The sequence below is a fragment of the Merops nubicus genome, unplaced genomic scaffold (genome assembly GCF_000691845.1).
Source record: "Merops nubicus isolate BGI_N331 unplaced genomic scaffold, ASM69184v1 scaffold9374, whole genome shotgun sequence".
Taxonomy (NCBI): Eukaryota; Metazoa; Chordata; class Aves; order Coraciiformes; family Meropidae; genus Merops; species Merops nubicus.
In genome coordinates this window covers 67853-84096 of record NW_008603640.1, presented here as the reverse complement: position 1 = coordinate 84096, position 16244 = coordinate 67853, and the positions used below count along the sequence as shown (strand labels likewise).

The 16244-nt window shown below is 36.6% G+C and overlaps 1 protein-coding gene across 1 annotated transcript in view; it reads left to right on the top strand.

Moving 5' to 3' along the window:
- The window catches only part of FRY (furry homolog (Drosophila)), a 164716-nt gene that overhangs the window by 84521 nt on the left and 63951 nt on the right, over positions 1-16244 (top strand). Inside the window, exons 21-32 of the mRNA XM_008938741.1 lie at positions 513-772; positions 1088-1277; positions 2040-2164; positions 2356-2413; positions 5542-5633; positions 5833-6005; positions 7964-8124; positions 8949-9059; positions 11055-11209; positions 13266-13365; positions 13671-13842; positions 15612-15868. Of these exons, the coding sequence (XP_008936989.1) occupies positions 513-772; positions 1088-1277; positions 2040-2164; positions 2356-2413; positions 5542-5633; positions 5833-6005; positions 7964-8124; positions 8949-9059; positions 11055-11209; positions 13266-13365; positions 13671-13842; positions 15612-15868 (1854 nt within the window). The remainder of the gene's footprint in view (positions 1-512; positions 773-1087; positions 1278-2039; positions 2165-2355; positions 2414-5541; positions 5634-5832; positions 6006-7963; positions 8125-8948; positions 9060-11054; positions 11210-13265; positions 13366-13670; positions 13843-15611; positions 15869-16244) is intronic.

The following is a 16244-nucleotide window of genomic DNA, read 5'->3' as shown; positions in this document are numbered from 1 at the left end:
CCTCCACACGTATTCTAATGCCCTGTTGAATTCTGAAGAATAATTATTAATTGCATTGGTATTTATCATGTTGTCATAGCATGTAGGAGTGTTAGTCACAGGCTATGTTCAGACAATAAACATAACAGTTTATGGCTATTACAGACTGCAGCATCATATAACAGACAGTGGGTGGGTGCAGGCAGCCAAGAGAAAACAAAGTAACAACGTGATCATATTGGTCAGCATAATCATTAGTTATTGTAGAATTTAAGGGCAAGTTGTTGTGCCTGTTGCAGTAAATAGGGGCTTTAAGGAAGGACTGGAGGGGAAATAATGAGGTATCACTTATCAGCATTTGTGAAAAGCTCCCCCTGAGTGAAAGGGCAATGTGAGGGGAAGTGTGAAAGCGTTGGTCTCTAAAACCCAACAGAAGTTGGCCATGGGTCTTGAAAGTAAAGACAAATACTGAGGGGGAACATGGCAGGGAATAAATTACTGTCACTGTGATTTTTTGTCTTTTCTGTCTGTAGACAACAATCCCACTAACACACAGCGTGGATTTGCAGTGGCTGGTAGAGTGGAATGCCATCCTAGTAAATAGCCATTATGATGTGAAAAGTCCTTCCCATGTCTGGATATTTGCACAGTCTGTTAAAGACCCATGGGTTCTCTGCCTCTTCAGTTTCCTCAGGCAGGAAAATTTACCAAAACATTGTCCTACAGCTCTCAGCTATGCTTGGCCATACGCTTTCACGAGGCTACAGCTGATAATGCCTCTTGTGGATCCAAAGTAAGTGGCAATCTGCATTTAACTTTCACTTTTATGGGTTGTGTGATTTTACTACAAGCTGTGTTTAGTCTCGTGGATCAATGTCAGTCTGTAAGCCCTGCAAGGCGCTACCCAAATAGTCAGTTTTGAGTTTCATAATTGCAGCTTGTAAGGTGCAAAACTCATCTTTTGCCTTCATTGATTTTTCATGTGGATCATGCCATGCTGAAATGAAGCTACGTAGCATGCTTTATTCCCTTCTAAAATATTTTTATGTGCTGTGTAATTAAGACTGGAAAAGGGTTTTAATAATTTTAATTTATTTTAAAATTCTAGTATTCCTGTTAATGCAAAGAAAACAAGCACAGCAAGCAGTGGAGACAACTATGTTACTTTGTGGAGGAACTATCTCATTCTCTGTTTTGGAGTAGCAAAGCCCAGTATTATGAGCCCAGGACACTTGCGTGCTTCAACTCCAGAGATCATGGCAACTACTCCTGATGGAACAGTGAACTATGACAACAAGGTGATGCACCCTGTTCCAAACACATTATTTGTTTAGGAGAGTTTTAAAGTGCATCTGCACGCAAAATCATATCCTGATGGGAGTATTTCAGTTAGGTGAATATTTTGATACATGTAAACAGCTTAAGGCACATAAATAGCAATTAAATGATCTGTATAATCTGTATTGACATGGTGTGTCAATAAATATTTGGCAAAAGCCATGACATTTTCAAAATACTACTTTTTCACTTTCTGGGTGATGTGTATTCAGTATATAGAAGTTCAGGACATATGTGTTGAAGTTAAGTTTGTCATTCCCTTTTTTTTGTTGTGGAGCACTCCAGTTTGTAAATTTATCACATTATTAAGCAATAACGCAGATTTCTAAATAAACATTGTCTGCCTGTTGTACATGACAGAATATTATATGAAATGCAGTTTCGAGTAGTAGCAACCTGAGATGAGCAATAGCTCCACAAATGCAATTACTGGAATATTTTTATGGAACAACAAATTAAGTAAATTACAACAGTCTGAATGAAAGCAAATGGATTTCCCAGGTGTATTGATTTGTTGAGCCTTATTGAGGTGACTGTGATGTAGCAGACATCCAGTTAGACTGGCGTATTGATATCCATAATAGTGAAATAATATCAGCACATTTTAAAAATAGATATTAATTCTTGGACAAAGCTTCTTTTTTTTTGTAAAAAAAAGTTGTATTTACTTAATATTGACAATCCTGACAATTAAATGTCAATAATTTCTTAATGTATTTTAGGCTATTGGAACTCCATCTGTTGGAGTCTTACTAAAGCAGCTAGTGCCTTTGATGAGACTTGAAAGCATAGAAATAACAGAATCACTTGTATTAGGATTTGGAAGAACAAATTCCCTTGTTTTCAGGTACTTCTGCACTTACCACATTCTCAATTATTTGCCTCTAATCAAAATGCATTGATTTTATTTTAATTTTAATATACTAATATTTTTGTTTGCACTTCAGACATTTGGTTTTATATATTGAATAAAATGTTTGTGCTTTTCAGAGGAGACTGGATTTTGTTTACAAAGATTTTTTTTTTTTTTAAATTTAGGGAATTAGTAGAAGAACTTCACCCATTAATGAAAGAAGCCTTAGAAAGAAGACCGGAGGTTAGTTGCAGAAATCAAATGTACTAGTTTGTTTAAACTGCAAAATTAATTTAAAAGTAGTAAGTCTGTCTCTTTGAAATACAAAGATATTCTTTTGTACTAAGGAAAGGTTAAGCTCTGTGTGCAACAAGAGTTTTATTAATTCTGTATAAGAACATCAAATAATTCAGTTAAAAACTGGTTTAACTTAAATTCTATCAGTGATACAGAATGTACAATAGACAATTCCATTCTGAGGAAAAATGTCCATTCAAATATGGAACCTTCTGATATGGAACTCAGATATATTGGAAATCCACTTTCAATATCTGGAAAAAATATCTTGTAATACAGCTGTAACACGGCTGTAACAAGCAGATTTCACAGCAGTGTTCTGATGTGCTTTTTATTTACAGGGTAGGTGGGGTCATCTATTTCAACTTCAATTGACTACATTTTTTCATTTGAAATACAAGTTAACTGAAAAAGACATGGGTTCCCACCTTCACTATAGTGTTCTCTTTGGCTAGAATAGAAAGTGGTGCTAGAAGGGATCCCAGCAGATCATCTGATTTGTCCAAGGAAGGATGAACTATTCTTGTGTCATTCCTGACAGATGTTGCCTAAACTGTTCTTAAAAACCTCTGGTGATAGACTCTAGCCTCACTAAGCAGTTTAGTCACAGGATGCGTCTGTGTGGCTTAGAAAGAAAGGTGTGGGTAGAGCTTCAGTACTGGAAAGTTGTTGTGCTAAATTTTCCCTCCCTGGCTCAGTTTTGGACTGTTTTGCTCAGCCGTGCTTCCCTCCATCCCCTGCCCCCCTGGGTGCAGCAGCCTACAGGCCAGGTTGCAAAAGCATTGCTCTGGCTGCAGCACAGCCCCCAGGCTAGAGCAGCGGTAACAAAGCACACAGTGATGATGCCTTGGGCCAGAGAAGCATTGCCTGTGTCGTGCTAGGCAGCATGGACATAGCCAGCCTTCTTGAGGTCTTCTGGAACAGCGTGAATACGAGGTAGCCTGTGCTGCTTGACTTCAGGGCCACGAACAGTCCCTGTCTCTGTTCATCAGGGTAGACACAGCCGTTGTGTCCATGCAGCTCTGCTGGGAAGTCTGCACAGCTGCATACAGAAAGAGGTGTTGTTGCTTTAGTACTGTCTCCTACCCAGGCTTGTTTACCTGCTTCTCAAGCAATTTCAAACTGTGTGTTCACTCGTCTGTCCTCCATAGCAGTTTCAATAAGGTATTGTCATGATGACCTGGTGTGCTATCCCCATCTGCCAAGTCTTTGGTACAGAAGCCACGGAGGAAATGGTGGTCAGGAAGAGGTTAAATCTTTAAAAAGTGGACAGAGGCCTTTAACTATGTCCAGTATGGAAATAAACAGAAATTAATTCACTTGGCAGACACCTCATTCCTGTTAAGTTTTATGTGGACAATTCTTAATTCTGCATCTGGCAAACATCCACTACCATTTCCACTCTGTGTTGTTTCACACCTCAGTTCACTTGTGTGCCTTCCATCCCTATGAAGTCATTGATTTGAAGGTCACTTGTTTTGATACTGGGCAGAAGTGGATTAAAACACATTAGTGCAACCACTTGCCTCTGCATTTCTGCCTGTGCACCACTGAAAAACACTTAGACTTAAAAGGCCTTTTCTGGAGACATGCGTATCCAGTCTACCCTCAGGAGAGGAATCATGAGAATGCAAAGGTTTACAGAGTGCTGTAAGAGCAAATTTAGCACGTGGAAATGTCAGTAGAGCAACATGAGAAGAAGACGCTGCAATGTTAATTCCTGTATTGCTTCTGATATAAAGAACTGGGCCACTTTCCTGAAAGCTGCACCACCATTGGTCACCCAGGAGCGACCATATGGGTTGTGTAGCTGTAGAACACGGCAGGCCCCCGTGTCAGGATCCAAAACATCAGAAATAATGGCCTTGAACTGACATATGCTATGACTAGAAGGAGAATTACCAGCGTGGCCAAGAACTGCAGGGGCAAACCAAAATGGACATTACACAAGATTTGCCACGTGGGCACTGGCACAGAGCATGCCAGATCCCCTCTGACACTGTTGCAGGAGACAGCTGTGCCTGTTGAATACTGTCTCACAATAAAACTGCTTTTTTCTCTACACATGCTTCCTGGAAGCTTTCAGGTGTAAAGGGTGTAGAACAGTGCTCTGAATAGGACCAATCAAATGCCATGATGATTTGAATAAAAGCTTTAGCTAGGATGCTGCAGACTGCCAGTCCTGGGTCAGAGTCCTGGGGAAAGTATCCCTTCCTTTCCCAAGCACCTCCTACTGGCCACTGGCAGAGCCAGAGTAGTAAGTGAAGTAAGCCTTTCAGCTGACTCAGTTTTGCCATTCTTATGTTCTGAAGAGGGAAATATGAGCTTTCTCTGAGCTTTTCTTGTTCTGGCAGCAAACTTCTTTGAGTGCAGTAGCGGCATTTTGACCTTCTCAAGAAACAAGTCAATTTAGCTGTTCAGCAAAGAACAAGCCTTGTTGCATTCACATCTTTCAAGGCAAGACAGAAGACAGAAGGGACAGCTTGCTAGAAGATAATGAGATACAATGAACCAGTTAACAACAGTGGAGTCCTGTTCTCTGGGAGACCATATCCAGCTTGTACTGTCTGTACAACCACTGCAGTCAACAGATCCAAGACTGTATTAGAGTGGTGTCTGCTAGGACCTAGCTTGAATATGGGTGATCACTAAGGTGTTTTCCTGGGTCTAGAAATCTGTTCTCTACTTTACGATGCTTCTAGCACCTGAACTAGATGGTGTTATGCTGAGATGAATATCCCTGCTACCTCAACTGGTACCTGCTACTACGGTTTTTGGTACAGGAACCTTGCATATCAATTAATTTTTATCCTGTCTTTCATTTCCACATTTTCTATGAAGACCAGGATAGCTGATTGAACAGTTTGTTCAAGAATAGTTACAAAGATAAAAATTTGATTGTGTTTAGTTCCGTGTTGACGTATAAACTCAATGCTGTGCAAGTTCCTTTGTGAAGAAAATGCTTGAAATGGAATTCTGAAATCTCGTTGATGTACTGGTATTTCTGAAGTTTGTAGTTTTTAATGTATGCAGATATACACAGAAAAAAATGGTTTTTTTTTTTAAATTCCAAGAACAAGAAACGCCGAGAACGCCGAGATCTACTCAGACTGCAGTTACTGCGAATCTTTGAGCTGCTTGCTGATGCTGGTGTTATAAGTGACAGGTAGGGCTATCATTCATCATAAACACTCATCTTTAAGTGAAATAATTTTCGGTGTTTGCAACACCGAGTTTATGTTGGCATATTATCAGATATGGCAATGTTTCTATCAGATATGGAAACATTTTTATGCATTTCTTCAAAAAGCTGTGGTATAACTCAGTGTTACTGTTCATTAATGTACACCTTTCCTTTACACTAGCACAAATGGAGCCTTAGAAAGAGATACATTAGCCCTTGGAGCCTTGTTCTTAGAGTATGTTGATCTGACTCGCATGCTTCTGGAGGCTGAAAATGATAAAGAAGTTGAAATCCTTAAGGATATGAGAGCACATTTCAGTGCAATGATTGCCAACTTGATTCAGTGTGTTCCAGGTATGGTGCTAAATTATCTCAGCATACTATGAAAATGCACTTAATGTATGTATTGGAAAGGTAATTTTTTTCTTTCTTTTTTTCCTGTGCTTTTTTCACTGCTTTTGAATTGTCGTATAATGAATGTAAAGGAGCCTGTGGACAAAAATGTGTTCAAAAGCCTATTAAGAGTAAAATAAAAAGCAGTAAAGCTTCGTGAAGCTTGTAACAGTCATACATAAGAATCACCTCTTTAAAAGCCCAGCAAAGAAATTGTCTGTGACCTCTAGGGGCTCCAGATTTCTTTGATATAAGGCCTTATTTTCTTCCCTTTGACTTCATTGCCAGACTGTTCATAACCTCAGACAGGCCTTGAAGAATATAGGTAGGAGCAGAAAATGTGCAATATTAAATGTAGTGAAAAACTTCAGTGAAAGCCTCAGGTGTTGAGACTGTATCCCATGTTACCTGACTCCAGCTGTACAGAAAAGATTTCACCAATTGATTTCATGTTTTTTCTAGCTTGCAAGATCAATCCAGAAATGTAAAGTAATTCCATTAGCAAAAAGTTCTAAAAAGACTATTTTAAAGATCCTTGTGTAATTACTTGAGGATAAAGTCTGGAGTTTATTCAGCCTGTGTAAAGCTGCTGTTTCCAGATCATTTATGACAGGACATAGCAGCATTGGTAGCAACAAGTATGAAGGAATTCAAAATAGTAAAGGGAATAAATAATGTATAAATGCTTTCATGGAAGTTTCCAGTGTGCAAATTTTGTCAGAGATGAATAGTTGCTTTCATTTATGAAATACATAAAAGTTATATAATAGGTGAACAAAATAAGGAAAAAAGTGGCACCAATGCTCTTCTCATTTAAGACAGTAAAATACCCTTTGAACTGAGTGGTGTCAAGTTCTCAGCTGCTGATAACAAACAAAATACTGTGTTTCTTTCCTGTATGCCTCCTCGAAATGGTGCCCATTAGCAATACAGAATTTCTCCAGTAGTTACTTTGCTGTGGGTATTTGCAAAGGCCTTCCCCTTTGCATTAATTCTCATGTTCTCCAAGGCACATGAACAATGACTGCATGTTGTATGAATGTTCCACAGTGAAACAGCCACGCTGTATGTTTTGAGGGTGTACAATAACAACAGATGCATTTCAATAACTCAGAGGTGAATTTTCTGCTAACAAGACAGCTTTAAAATATATCAATAACTAACAAAGCCATAACATTTAACTTCTACCAAACAAATGTTTATTGTGTCAACATCTGTCATCTTTAGCCACTGTTCATATTGATTTGCATTAGTATTGTCTATTTAGACTTCGTTGGCTCTCAGCAGAGTTTCTAGGTTAGAAATAATTGGCCAGTAGCAGTTTGCCAGTCTCTTTAATAAACATAGTACTGCCTCTGCCAGCATGTTTTGCTTAGGAGAGTTAAAACTGTTGTTTGAAAAATTTCTCTTTTTTTTTTTTCTCCCCATGGTTAAGAATTCATAGATATTTTCCATTTGCTCAGGTAATTTAGCTGTTCAGAAAAGTACCACATTTTTATTAGAAAACATCAAGCATGAAGGTTATTTCTTGTCCCTACCTATTACTGCATTAGAATAAGATAAAGGTATTGTTTGGATTTGCATTTAAAGGTCTGGAAAATATTTGCCACTAAAGGAATTCAAGAGGCAGTGAAAAGCCTGATTCTATAATGCTTCTTGTATGCTATTTCTGAAGTCAGATGCAGATATTTGTTTAACTACATATAAATTCAGAACAGAAGGTTCTTAGAAATAAGATGCATCTTACTCACTTCATTAGTTTTATAAAAGGAGCTTAGATACTTTGGAGTAACTGTATGTTGGACATGTAATGAAAACTCTCTTTTTGTAGAAATTTGAAATTCGTGTCATCATCTCTGCCACATGAATGTGTATTTAACATTAACAAATCACAACTATTTCTATTTCTGTTCACTTAGTTCACCACAGGAGATTTCTCTTCCCCCAGCAGAGCTTGAGGCATCACCTGTTCATCTTATTCAGCCAGTGGGCAGGACCTTTCAGTATTATGTTCACACCACTGGACCGTTACAGTGATAGAAATCATCAGATTACAAGATACCAGTATTGTGCACTGAAGGTATTAATGTTTCACTGTCAACATCATAGCAATTTTCCAGTCAAAATACAAGTAATTGTGGGGTTTGTTTCCTTTTATTGCACAGGAATTTGAATTTGCATAGTTGATGGAAACTCATATGTCTACCTACAGTGGTATCATCAATCATAGAAGTATGTGCCACTGAAGTTGTGCATTTTTTCTTTGTAAACACTTTTCATGGCTAATTATTTTCAAAACCAGAATGCATTTTAAAATTTTACCTGTTTATTAACAGATTATCAGATTCAGTGAGAGGATCTTAGGCTCTGTAATTAAATATAGTACCAGTTCAGTACCACATGCACATCTCAGGACTGTCTCCTACACTTTCCTGGAGACGTGCTCAATAATAATAAAATAATTCTGAGGCAAAACCAGTTGCAACTCCCTCACATAAGTAAGCTGGGAAAATAGTAGTTCATGTGTTTACATAACTGGCATCACTTGGTGTAGAACAGTTTTAATTTTTGCTGAAGGATACTGCTGAAAAGTCTGCATGTTTTGTTTTTATAGCTTGATTTATGAAGACTGGGTAAAATGACAAAATGTATCTTAAAGAATGGGGAAACTGGGCTATAGTATTCCTTCCCAAATGCTAAAACTGTGCATTATCTTGAATCCAGTAACATCTGTAGCAGCATAATTATTGAAATCTGGCAAAATCAGCTGTTAACATTTTCACCATAGTTCCCTCAAAAAGTAAAACAAGTAGCAGTCCTAGTAGACTGAGCCTGGGCTCAAATAATTTTGAAAGGTTCAGTCAGGTTACTTTTTTTGTGTAACTAAAGTTTCTATGTTTTTAGGCCATGTCAGCTGTGCTCTGCTGTGGACCTGTATTTGATAACGTTGGTCTTTCCCCTGATGGATATCTTTACAAATGGCTTGATAATATTCTGGCTTGTCAAGATTTACGTGTAAGTACTCACCAAAATGCAACACTGATGAATAATTTTAATCTCTTTACTGGGTGAGTAAAGATCTTGTGGCACTGTATTTTGTATTTTGAGCAGGGAATAGTAGCTTTATGCAAGGTTCTAACACAAAAGTGTAATTAATTTAAAATCATTTAAACAGTTAAAGAATTACTATTACTGAAAATATAATGTAGGTAAATAAGCTAAAAAAATTGTCTTATGTTTCAGTGTTGCTTGCAACAGAAATTTAGGCCTTTTGTCTGCTGATAAAGAAATGTTAAAAATGGCATGAGCTCAAAAATATTTGTATTCCTATTTGGAGTACTTCCATCCACCTGCTTCAAGCTTCTGTGGAATAAGAATGCAAAATCCCTTCCTGCTTGGTAACATAGATGCTGGTGAAAGAAATCTGAGTGAGTGAGTGGGTAGATCTTAAAAAGAAGTCCAGAGGGTTCGTGATTCAGGAGAGGAAAGGAGGGTTTTTTTCTTTTTCAAGAACATTCAATAGATTATTCTGGCAATTTTCTTTTCCATTCTGTGAAGATGGATTTTGTTTTGACTTCATAACTACCCAGTCACATTTCCTGAATTTGTAGCTGATTGGACTATCTCTTTGATTAAGGAGGAGTAGAATGGTGATTCACATCAGATGAAGAGAGAGAACAATGAGCAGTGTCTTGTACTTTGACTTGCTGTTCTCCCTAAATGTCTTGTACCAACACAGGTGACTGTGATTGCTAAAAAAATGCAGACAGCAAATCCTAAGGGCTTGTGGAGCAGCTGGAGGATAAGTACTGTAGAAACAGTAATTGATTAGGGAAAAAAAAGATTGTATGAATTATAATAGAGAAGGGATAGCAGTGAAGAAAATCTTTTGGAAATTAGATAAGATTTTGGAATGCTGGTAGGGCTGAAGCTGTAAAGATACGTGTAAGTGATAGGTGTAGTTGAAATTCTTATGGTTGTGAAAAAGAAACACAGAACAATAGAAAGGAAAAGAAATGCTTTTCCTCCTGGTGTTTTCATTACCATCAACAAATGTGAATCGCCATATCTACTTGATCATTAGTACATAACACTCATAAAGTAACTGGAGAGAAAAAATACCTTTTAATTTTTAACTTTTCCCCGTGAGATACAAAACTTGGATACGATAGGTGACATTTGTTTCCACTAAGCTGATCACTGCAACTCAGGATTAGTCATTGTAACGAAGGACTGTAACTAAACTGCATTGCAATCCTCCAGTCGTCAGATTTAGATGAGAAGGATCCTACTCAGTCTATCAACACTAAATATCATTTGCAGTCAAACAAGTAGTTACCTACACTTGGTGACAAAATATTAATAGGCGTTAGTGTTTGGTGTCCCAGTACTGTCCTCTACTGAAGGAACAGGAAAGGCTCAGTCCAAGCCATAGTTGTAATGTGTTTGTAGGAGTGATAGTAGCAGGATTAAGTGATACAAAGGCTGCAGGGAGGGTTGTTAGATTGCTTGATGTAGTTCAGTTAAACATACAAGTTTTTATAACCCCAGGCTTGCAAAAAGTAGTTTACTTTGTTTGCCTTTCTTCTGTGTAAGTCAAAAGGATAAACAGGAAAGTGTGTCACTTTATGAAATTCACATGAAGTAGGAAATAAACATTTAACAAGTCAGTTAACCAGCACAACTGGAAGTTACCCAATAACACCTATCAAGTATCCTAGATTTTCCAAAGATTCTCAGCTTTTTTGTGCTTAATTTTGGAAATATCCTTTGAAAATTTGTTTCATTCATGTAGTCTTTATATATATAATTTTCTTTCCACAGAGGAATATTGAAAACTGAATGACATTTCACTCTGCTATCCCTAAAATAATGATAAATTTTCTAATGTCCTTATATTTATTTTGAATACTCCATTTTCCCCTTGTTTTGCCTGTCGCTCTAAGAACGGGAGAGAATGAAGATATCCAAACTCAGCAGTCATGTTTTGTCATGTGTTTACATGCTCAGGTTCATCAGCTTGGCTGTGAAGTTGTAGTCTTGTTGCTAGAACTGAACCCTGATCAAATCAATCTCTTCAACTGGGCTATAGATCGATGTTATACTGGATCATATCAGCTTGCTTCTGGATGTTTCAAAGCCATTGCAACTGTGTGTGGAAGCAGGTATTAATTAATCTATTAATCTACACCTTCAAATGTAAAGAAAACTGGAGGTTCAGCTTGTGCTGTAAATAATTGTTAGTCACTCTCTTACATTATATCCTCTCAAACAATTCCTGGGGACTCTGTCGTTTTATTTCCATGATACTGAAAACAAAGGGATGTGCTTGGTATAAGATGATCTTAATAAATATATTTGAAACCTGTGGCATTTCTATGCTGTTTTGATCAGGAAGATATAAAATAAGCACAATGCTTTAATTTGAACATAGGACATAAATCTAATTTAAAAAAATTGGCATGGTTTTTCATTTACTTTATAAAAGTAAAACTGTTTTAAATGTTATTAGCCTGAAAGATAGTATTTTGTTCTTTTTCTAACTGGTTTTCATGTGGTTTGGTTATCAGTTCCTTTTCTGTAGGCTGATGTTATCATTGCTGCTGATGCTAACCAAGCACAAGCTACATGAAGACACAAACACAAATAATTGCCTTTGTGTCAGGCCTTCATAAAAAATCTATCCTTTTTGAAAATGCATTAGTTCAGGAAAAAATTTATAGAGAAAGTCAATGATTGTCTAAAAAAAAGATAATTTGCATCTAATTAAATCTGAAAATTTTACTCTTGCCAAAAATAATTTGGCAAAAAGTCTGATCAGTATTGTTCAGTAGAGAAATACTTGGGATATAGCAAATCAAAACTAGTCAAGTATTTTAGAATTTATCTGTAAAAACATTTTGTTCTTACAGAAACAACTAGACTATAGACTGCATTATAATAAGATTTTTAAAATATGAATGGAATTTTGTGTTTTCAAATTCAGTTATTTTAGGGTTTTTTGTTTGTTTAATGAACACAAAAACATCAGATACTCAGCCAATCTTTTTTGCTTGGATTGTGTTACCTGTTCCACTGTGTTCTAAAAATTAATCTTTCCTGTATGTACAGTAAAAGTTGAGAGGATGATCTGCATGATTTACTTTGAACAGAGAGTCCAATTTCTATCAAATTTGGAATTTTTATTGATGTTTGAAAGCAGTTAACAGTTCTTACACTATCATCACTCAGCATGTATAGCAAGTCCACTGCTTAAACTACTTGCAAAATTAGCAGTAATATATCTCATTGCTGATGTCCATCTTCCTACAAAGAAGCTACTTCCCTTAATTTCTTTTTTATTATTATTTTTTAAACTTAATGAGAGGACAAAGAAACAGGTGTAGAGGTTGGTTTGCAGCTAGAATTTGGAATTGCCAAAAATGTCTTGTGCCATGCACGTGTTTGCCATGTTTTTAAGTACTAAAATGTCCAAATAGGCATTCTGCAGCCATCCAGGAGAACTGTAGCTTACATCTAGAAATGAGAAATAGATGTTTCACAACTGGATCACGTGCATTTACAAATCTTCACGAGAAAGCAAAAAACTTATTTAGTGAAAATACAAATATCGTGAGATGGGAATTGCTTTTCTAGCAATATTCTCATTAAGTTAACACTTTAATATGTTTGCCATTACAATTAATGTTGACTTTATAGATAGTGGACTTTTGGAAGCTGTTCTTCATATTTATTCTTTGAAAACAATTTTGATAGAACAGTCTAACATCTGGGAATGTTTATGTCACAGATAGTGTCTTTTCTCCAAAGGGACTGTTGTAATTGCAGCTTGGCTTAAGAAGGACTTTATGCCTGGAAATTTTCATGCTACCCATCTTCTGTCATGGGTGTTGGCCTGTTCTATAAACAGTATGTGTTTTAAATTAAAATGAATTGACAGTTATAGACACAGGTATTGCATTTCTCACTGCGGGTGGCTCAGTGCATTCCTGAGCATTAGTCTGAGGTAATTACAAATAATCCCTTCTTTCTTCCCATTCACCAGATGGCACTTTGATCAAGCAGCTTGTATTCATAAGAGCTCCCTTTCCCATATTCTGGTGGTAAAACATAGAAAAGAAAGATGACATTCTCTTTAGACCATATTACACAGTGTATCAGAGTGAATACAATCTGCATTCCTCACCAACATTCACCAAAATGTACTGTTTATTCTTCTAGGAACTATCCTTTTGATATAGTGACGCTTTTAAACTTGGTGCTGTTCAAGGCATCTGACACCAACAGAGAGATTTATGAAATTTCCATGCAACTTATGCAGGCATGTATCTGCTACCTTTTTTGTCCTCCTGTCTGTTTTTTTTTGTGGACTTCATATGAACTACTGTTTATTTGCTTTTTAGTTTTGTTTTGAAAACAAATAATTAGTTTTGCCTTGGCTATAAATACTTATGGGAATATTTATATAAAAATTAATGGAAAATTATTATTTATGGTGTCTTTCAAATTTGGAGTGTATCTATGAAGCGTATAGATCATTCTTTGATATCTAAAATTGAAATGCTTACATTTCCTGACTTAATGAATTTTTATTGTCTCATTACATTATTTTTTTGTCTCTTATAGATCCTTGAATCAAAGCTTTTTGTTTATTCAAAAAAGGTGGCTGAGCAAAGACCAGGCAGTATCTTGTATGGTACACATGGTCCATTGCCACCTCTATACAGTGTCTCGCTTACCCTTCTTTCATATGAACTAGCAAGGATGTACCCTGAACTTACCCTTCCACTTTTTTCAGGTACCTGTATCTGTTTGACTTATTATCTACTTATTATCTACTTTATATTTTTTGTAGGCTGCTAAGACATTTCTACCAGTGAAGAGCTATTCCATTTATAAATTTAGCTTGCCCTGTTTTTATTCTGGTTCAGGTCAAATCAGATTTAAGAATGCAATATATATTTCCTAGAGGTACTTATACAAAGTACAGAATAGCTATTTAAAAACCTTGTTTGGAGACTTGTGTCACCTTATGGTAACTTTGAAATGACAAGGACCCTGAATAAGCTAAAGTAACATTGGCAAGCTCTGATGGGTTCTCACGTTAAGCATAGTGATTCTTCTTATACATACATTTATATTTATATAGATGTTACTTATGAGGATAGAATTTTTCTTTTTATATAAACATGACCTTAACTTTGAGAAGATTGATTACGTGTGCATATTTTTCAATGATTAAAATAACTCTGAATGAGTGTTCTCTACCTTCTGTTATTTGCCACGTCTGCAAGTCTGGAGTATCATTTTAAGATTAAGTATCTATCAGAAATAGAGTTTGTCAGGGTTACTGAGAAAAAAGTTAAAGAATTAGACCTGCACCATTCAGAATATTCCCACTCTGAGACCATTCCTGGGAACAATGACATTTTGAGATGTATCTGTCTGGTTCAATCCATCTAATATGTCGCTCCAATTTTTAAATAACAGAATGCAATGTCTGTAATCGTGGGAATTCTTGGCTCTTAAAATCCATTTCTGTTGTTTTTACTCAGTCTATAGGCACTGGAGGAAGGGTAAAGGAACAATATGTCATCCATTTATCAGTGCCCAAAATACAATATAAATAACTGGGGTAGGGAAATTCTGATGGCTCATTTATCTTAAAAATAGCAAATTATTGTTAATTATTACTGTTACCATCTACTATGTTGCTGTAGAGATTGTATCATTTAAAAGAACTCTGATACACACTCCAAATCAGAGCCCCTTTATATACATCTAGAATCATAAGGAGAAAGAAGAATGGTCTTGAGTATTTTTTAAAACCAGGCAGTGAGGAAAGAAAGTAATGTTAACTGAGTGATTTTACAGAAGAGTTCTGGTGAAGAAAGCTAATGTGGTTCACTTTGGCAGGAAGTATTTCACTGTATTTCTTATCCCAGACTTTCCAAATCCCTTCCCCTTACAGTGCCAGTTCATTTCTTACAAGCTCTGTTGAGTGCTGTGTACAAACACTCCTGGACTGGCAGCCAACTCTGAATTTTGTAGGCCTCCCCAGGGGAAATAAGACTCCTAATACATGGAAGGTGTTTTTGTAAACTCAGTATAATAAGTGCCTGAAGATTTAAACTATAGCTTAGAAATGTGGAGGCTGGTGGGACACTTGTAATTCTGCAAAACACTTTTGTTTGTTTATTGCAGCTCTCTGAAAGTCTTGAAATTCTAGAATAACTGCCAATAACTGAATTATCCTTTTTCCTCTTCATTGGCATCCATTTCACTTAATGCATAATATGGCACAGTAACAAGGGGTGACTTTCTGCTTCTAAGCCCAGACTGTGTTAGTTATTTTAGACAGAAGACCTGACCAATTGCTTGCTATTACTGAACATTAATTTAATGTTTCCCTTCAGGAAGCTCAGGTACATGCTTTTGTATGCTTCTGCTTTGCAAGGTAAAAACCATCAGGTTTTGAAAACATGTCTGAAATCTAATTTAAAATCATGTATTTAAGGTTTCCTTCATAGACTAACATGTTATCCTTTTCAACTTTTACTATTTTAGAGGTAAGCCAGCGATTTCCAACAACACATCCAAATGGAAGGCAGATCATGCTTACCTATCTGCTACCATGGCTTCATAATATTGAACTCGTAGACAACAGACTACTGCTCCCTGGTTCAAGCCCTACCACTCCAGAAGATGAACTGAAGGACAAGGATGGGGAAATAGCAGTCACAGGTGGACTAAAAGGCAATGGCTGGGGCTCTCCTGAGGCCACCTCACTGGTTCTGAATAATCTCATGTACATGACAGCCAAGGTAAACAAACAAACAAAACCCTGCAAACATTTTCTGAAACAGTCAAACTTGAATTTCTTAAGCAAAGGGTACTTAGGTTTCTTCCCTCTAATACTAGAAATTTTGCACTGGAACAGTTTACTAATCAGACACAACCTTATTTATGAAGAATTTCCCTCACTTTTTAAGGACAAGGCTAAAACTTCTCTTTCAAAACATGAACAAGGAAAAGTGTTTTACACTTTTTTAAAAAAAAGAACTTAATAGTGAGAGCATTAAAGATCAGTTATAGAGGAGCTGAGTTCAGTTCCCTCCTCTTATTACCTCCCAGGTTAATGTGCAAGTCACCAGATGAAAGTTTATTTGGGGGTGAGAATGAGCACCTGCAATTTGTCCT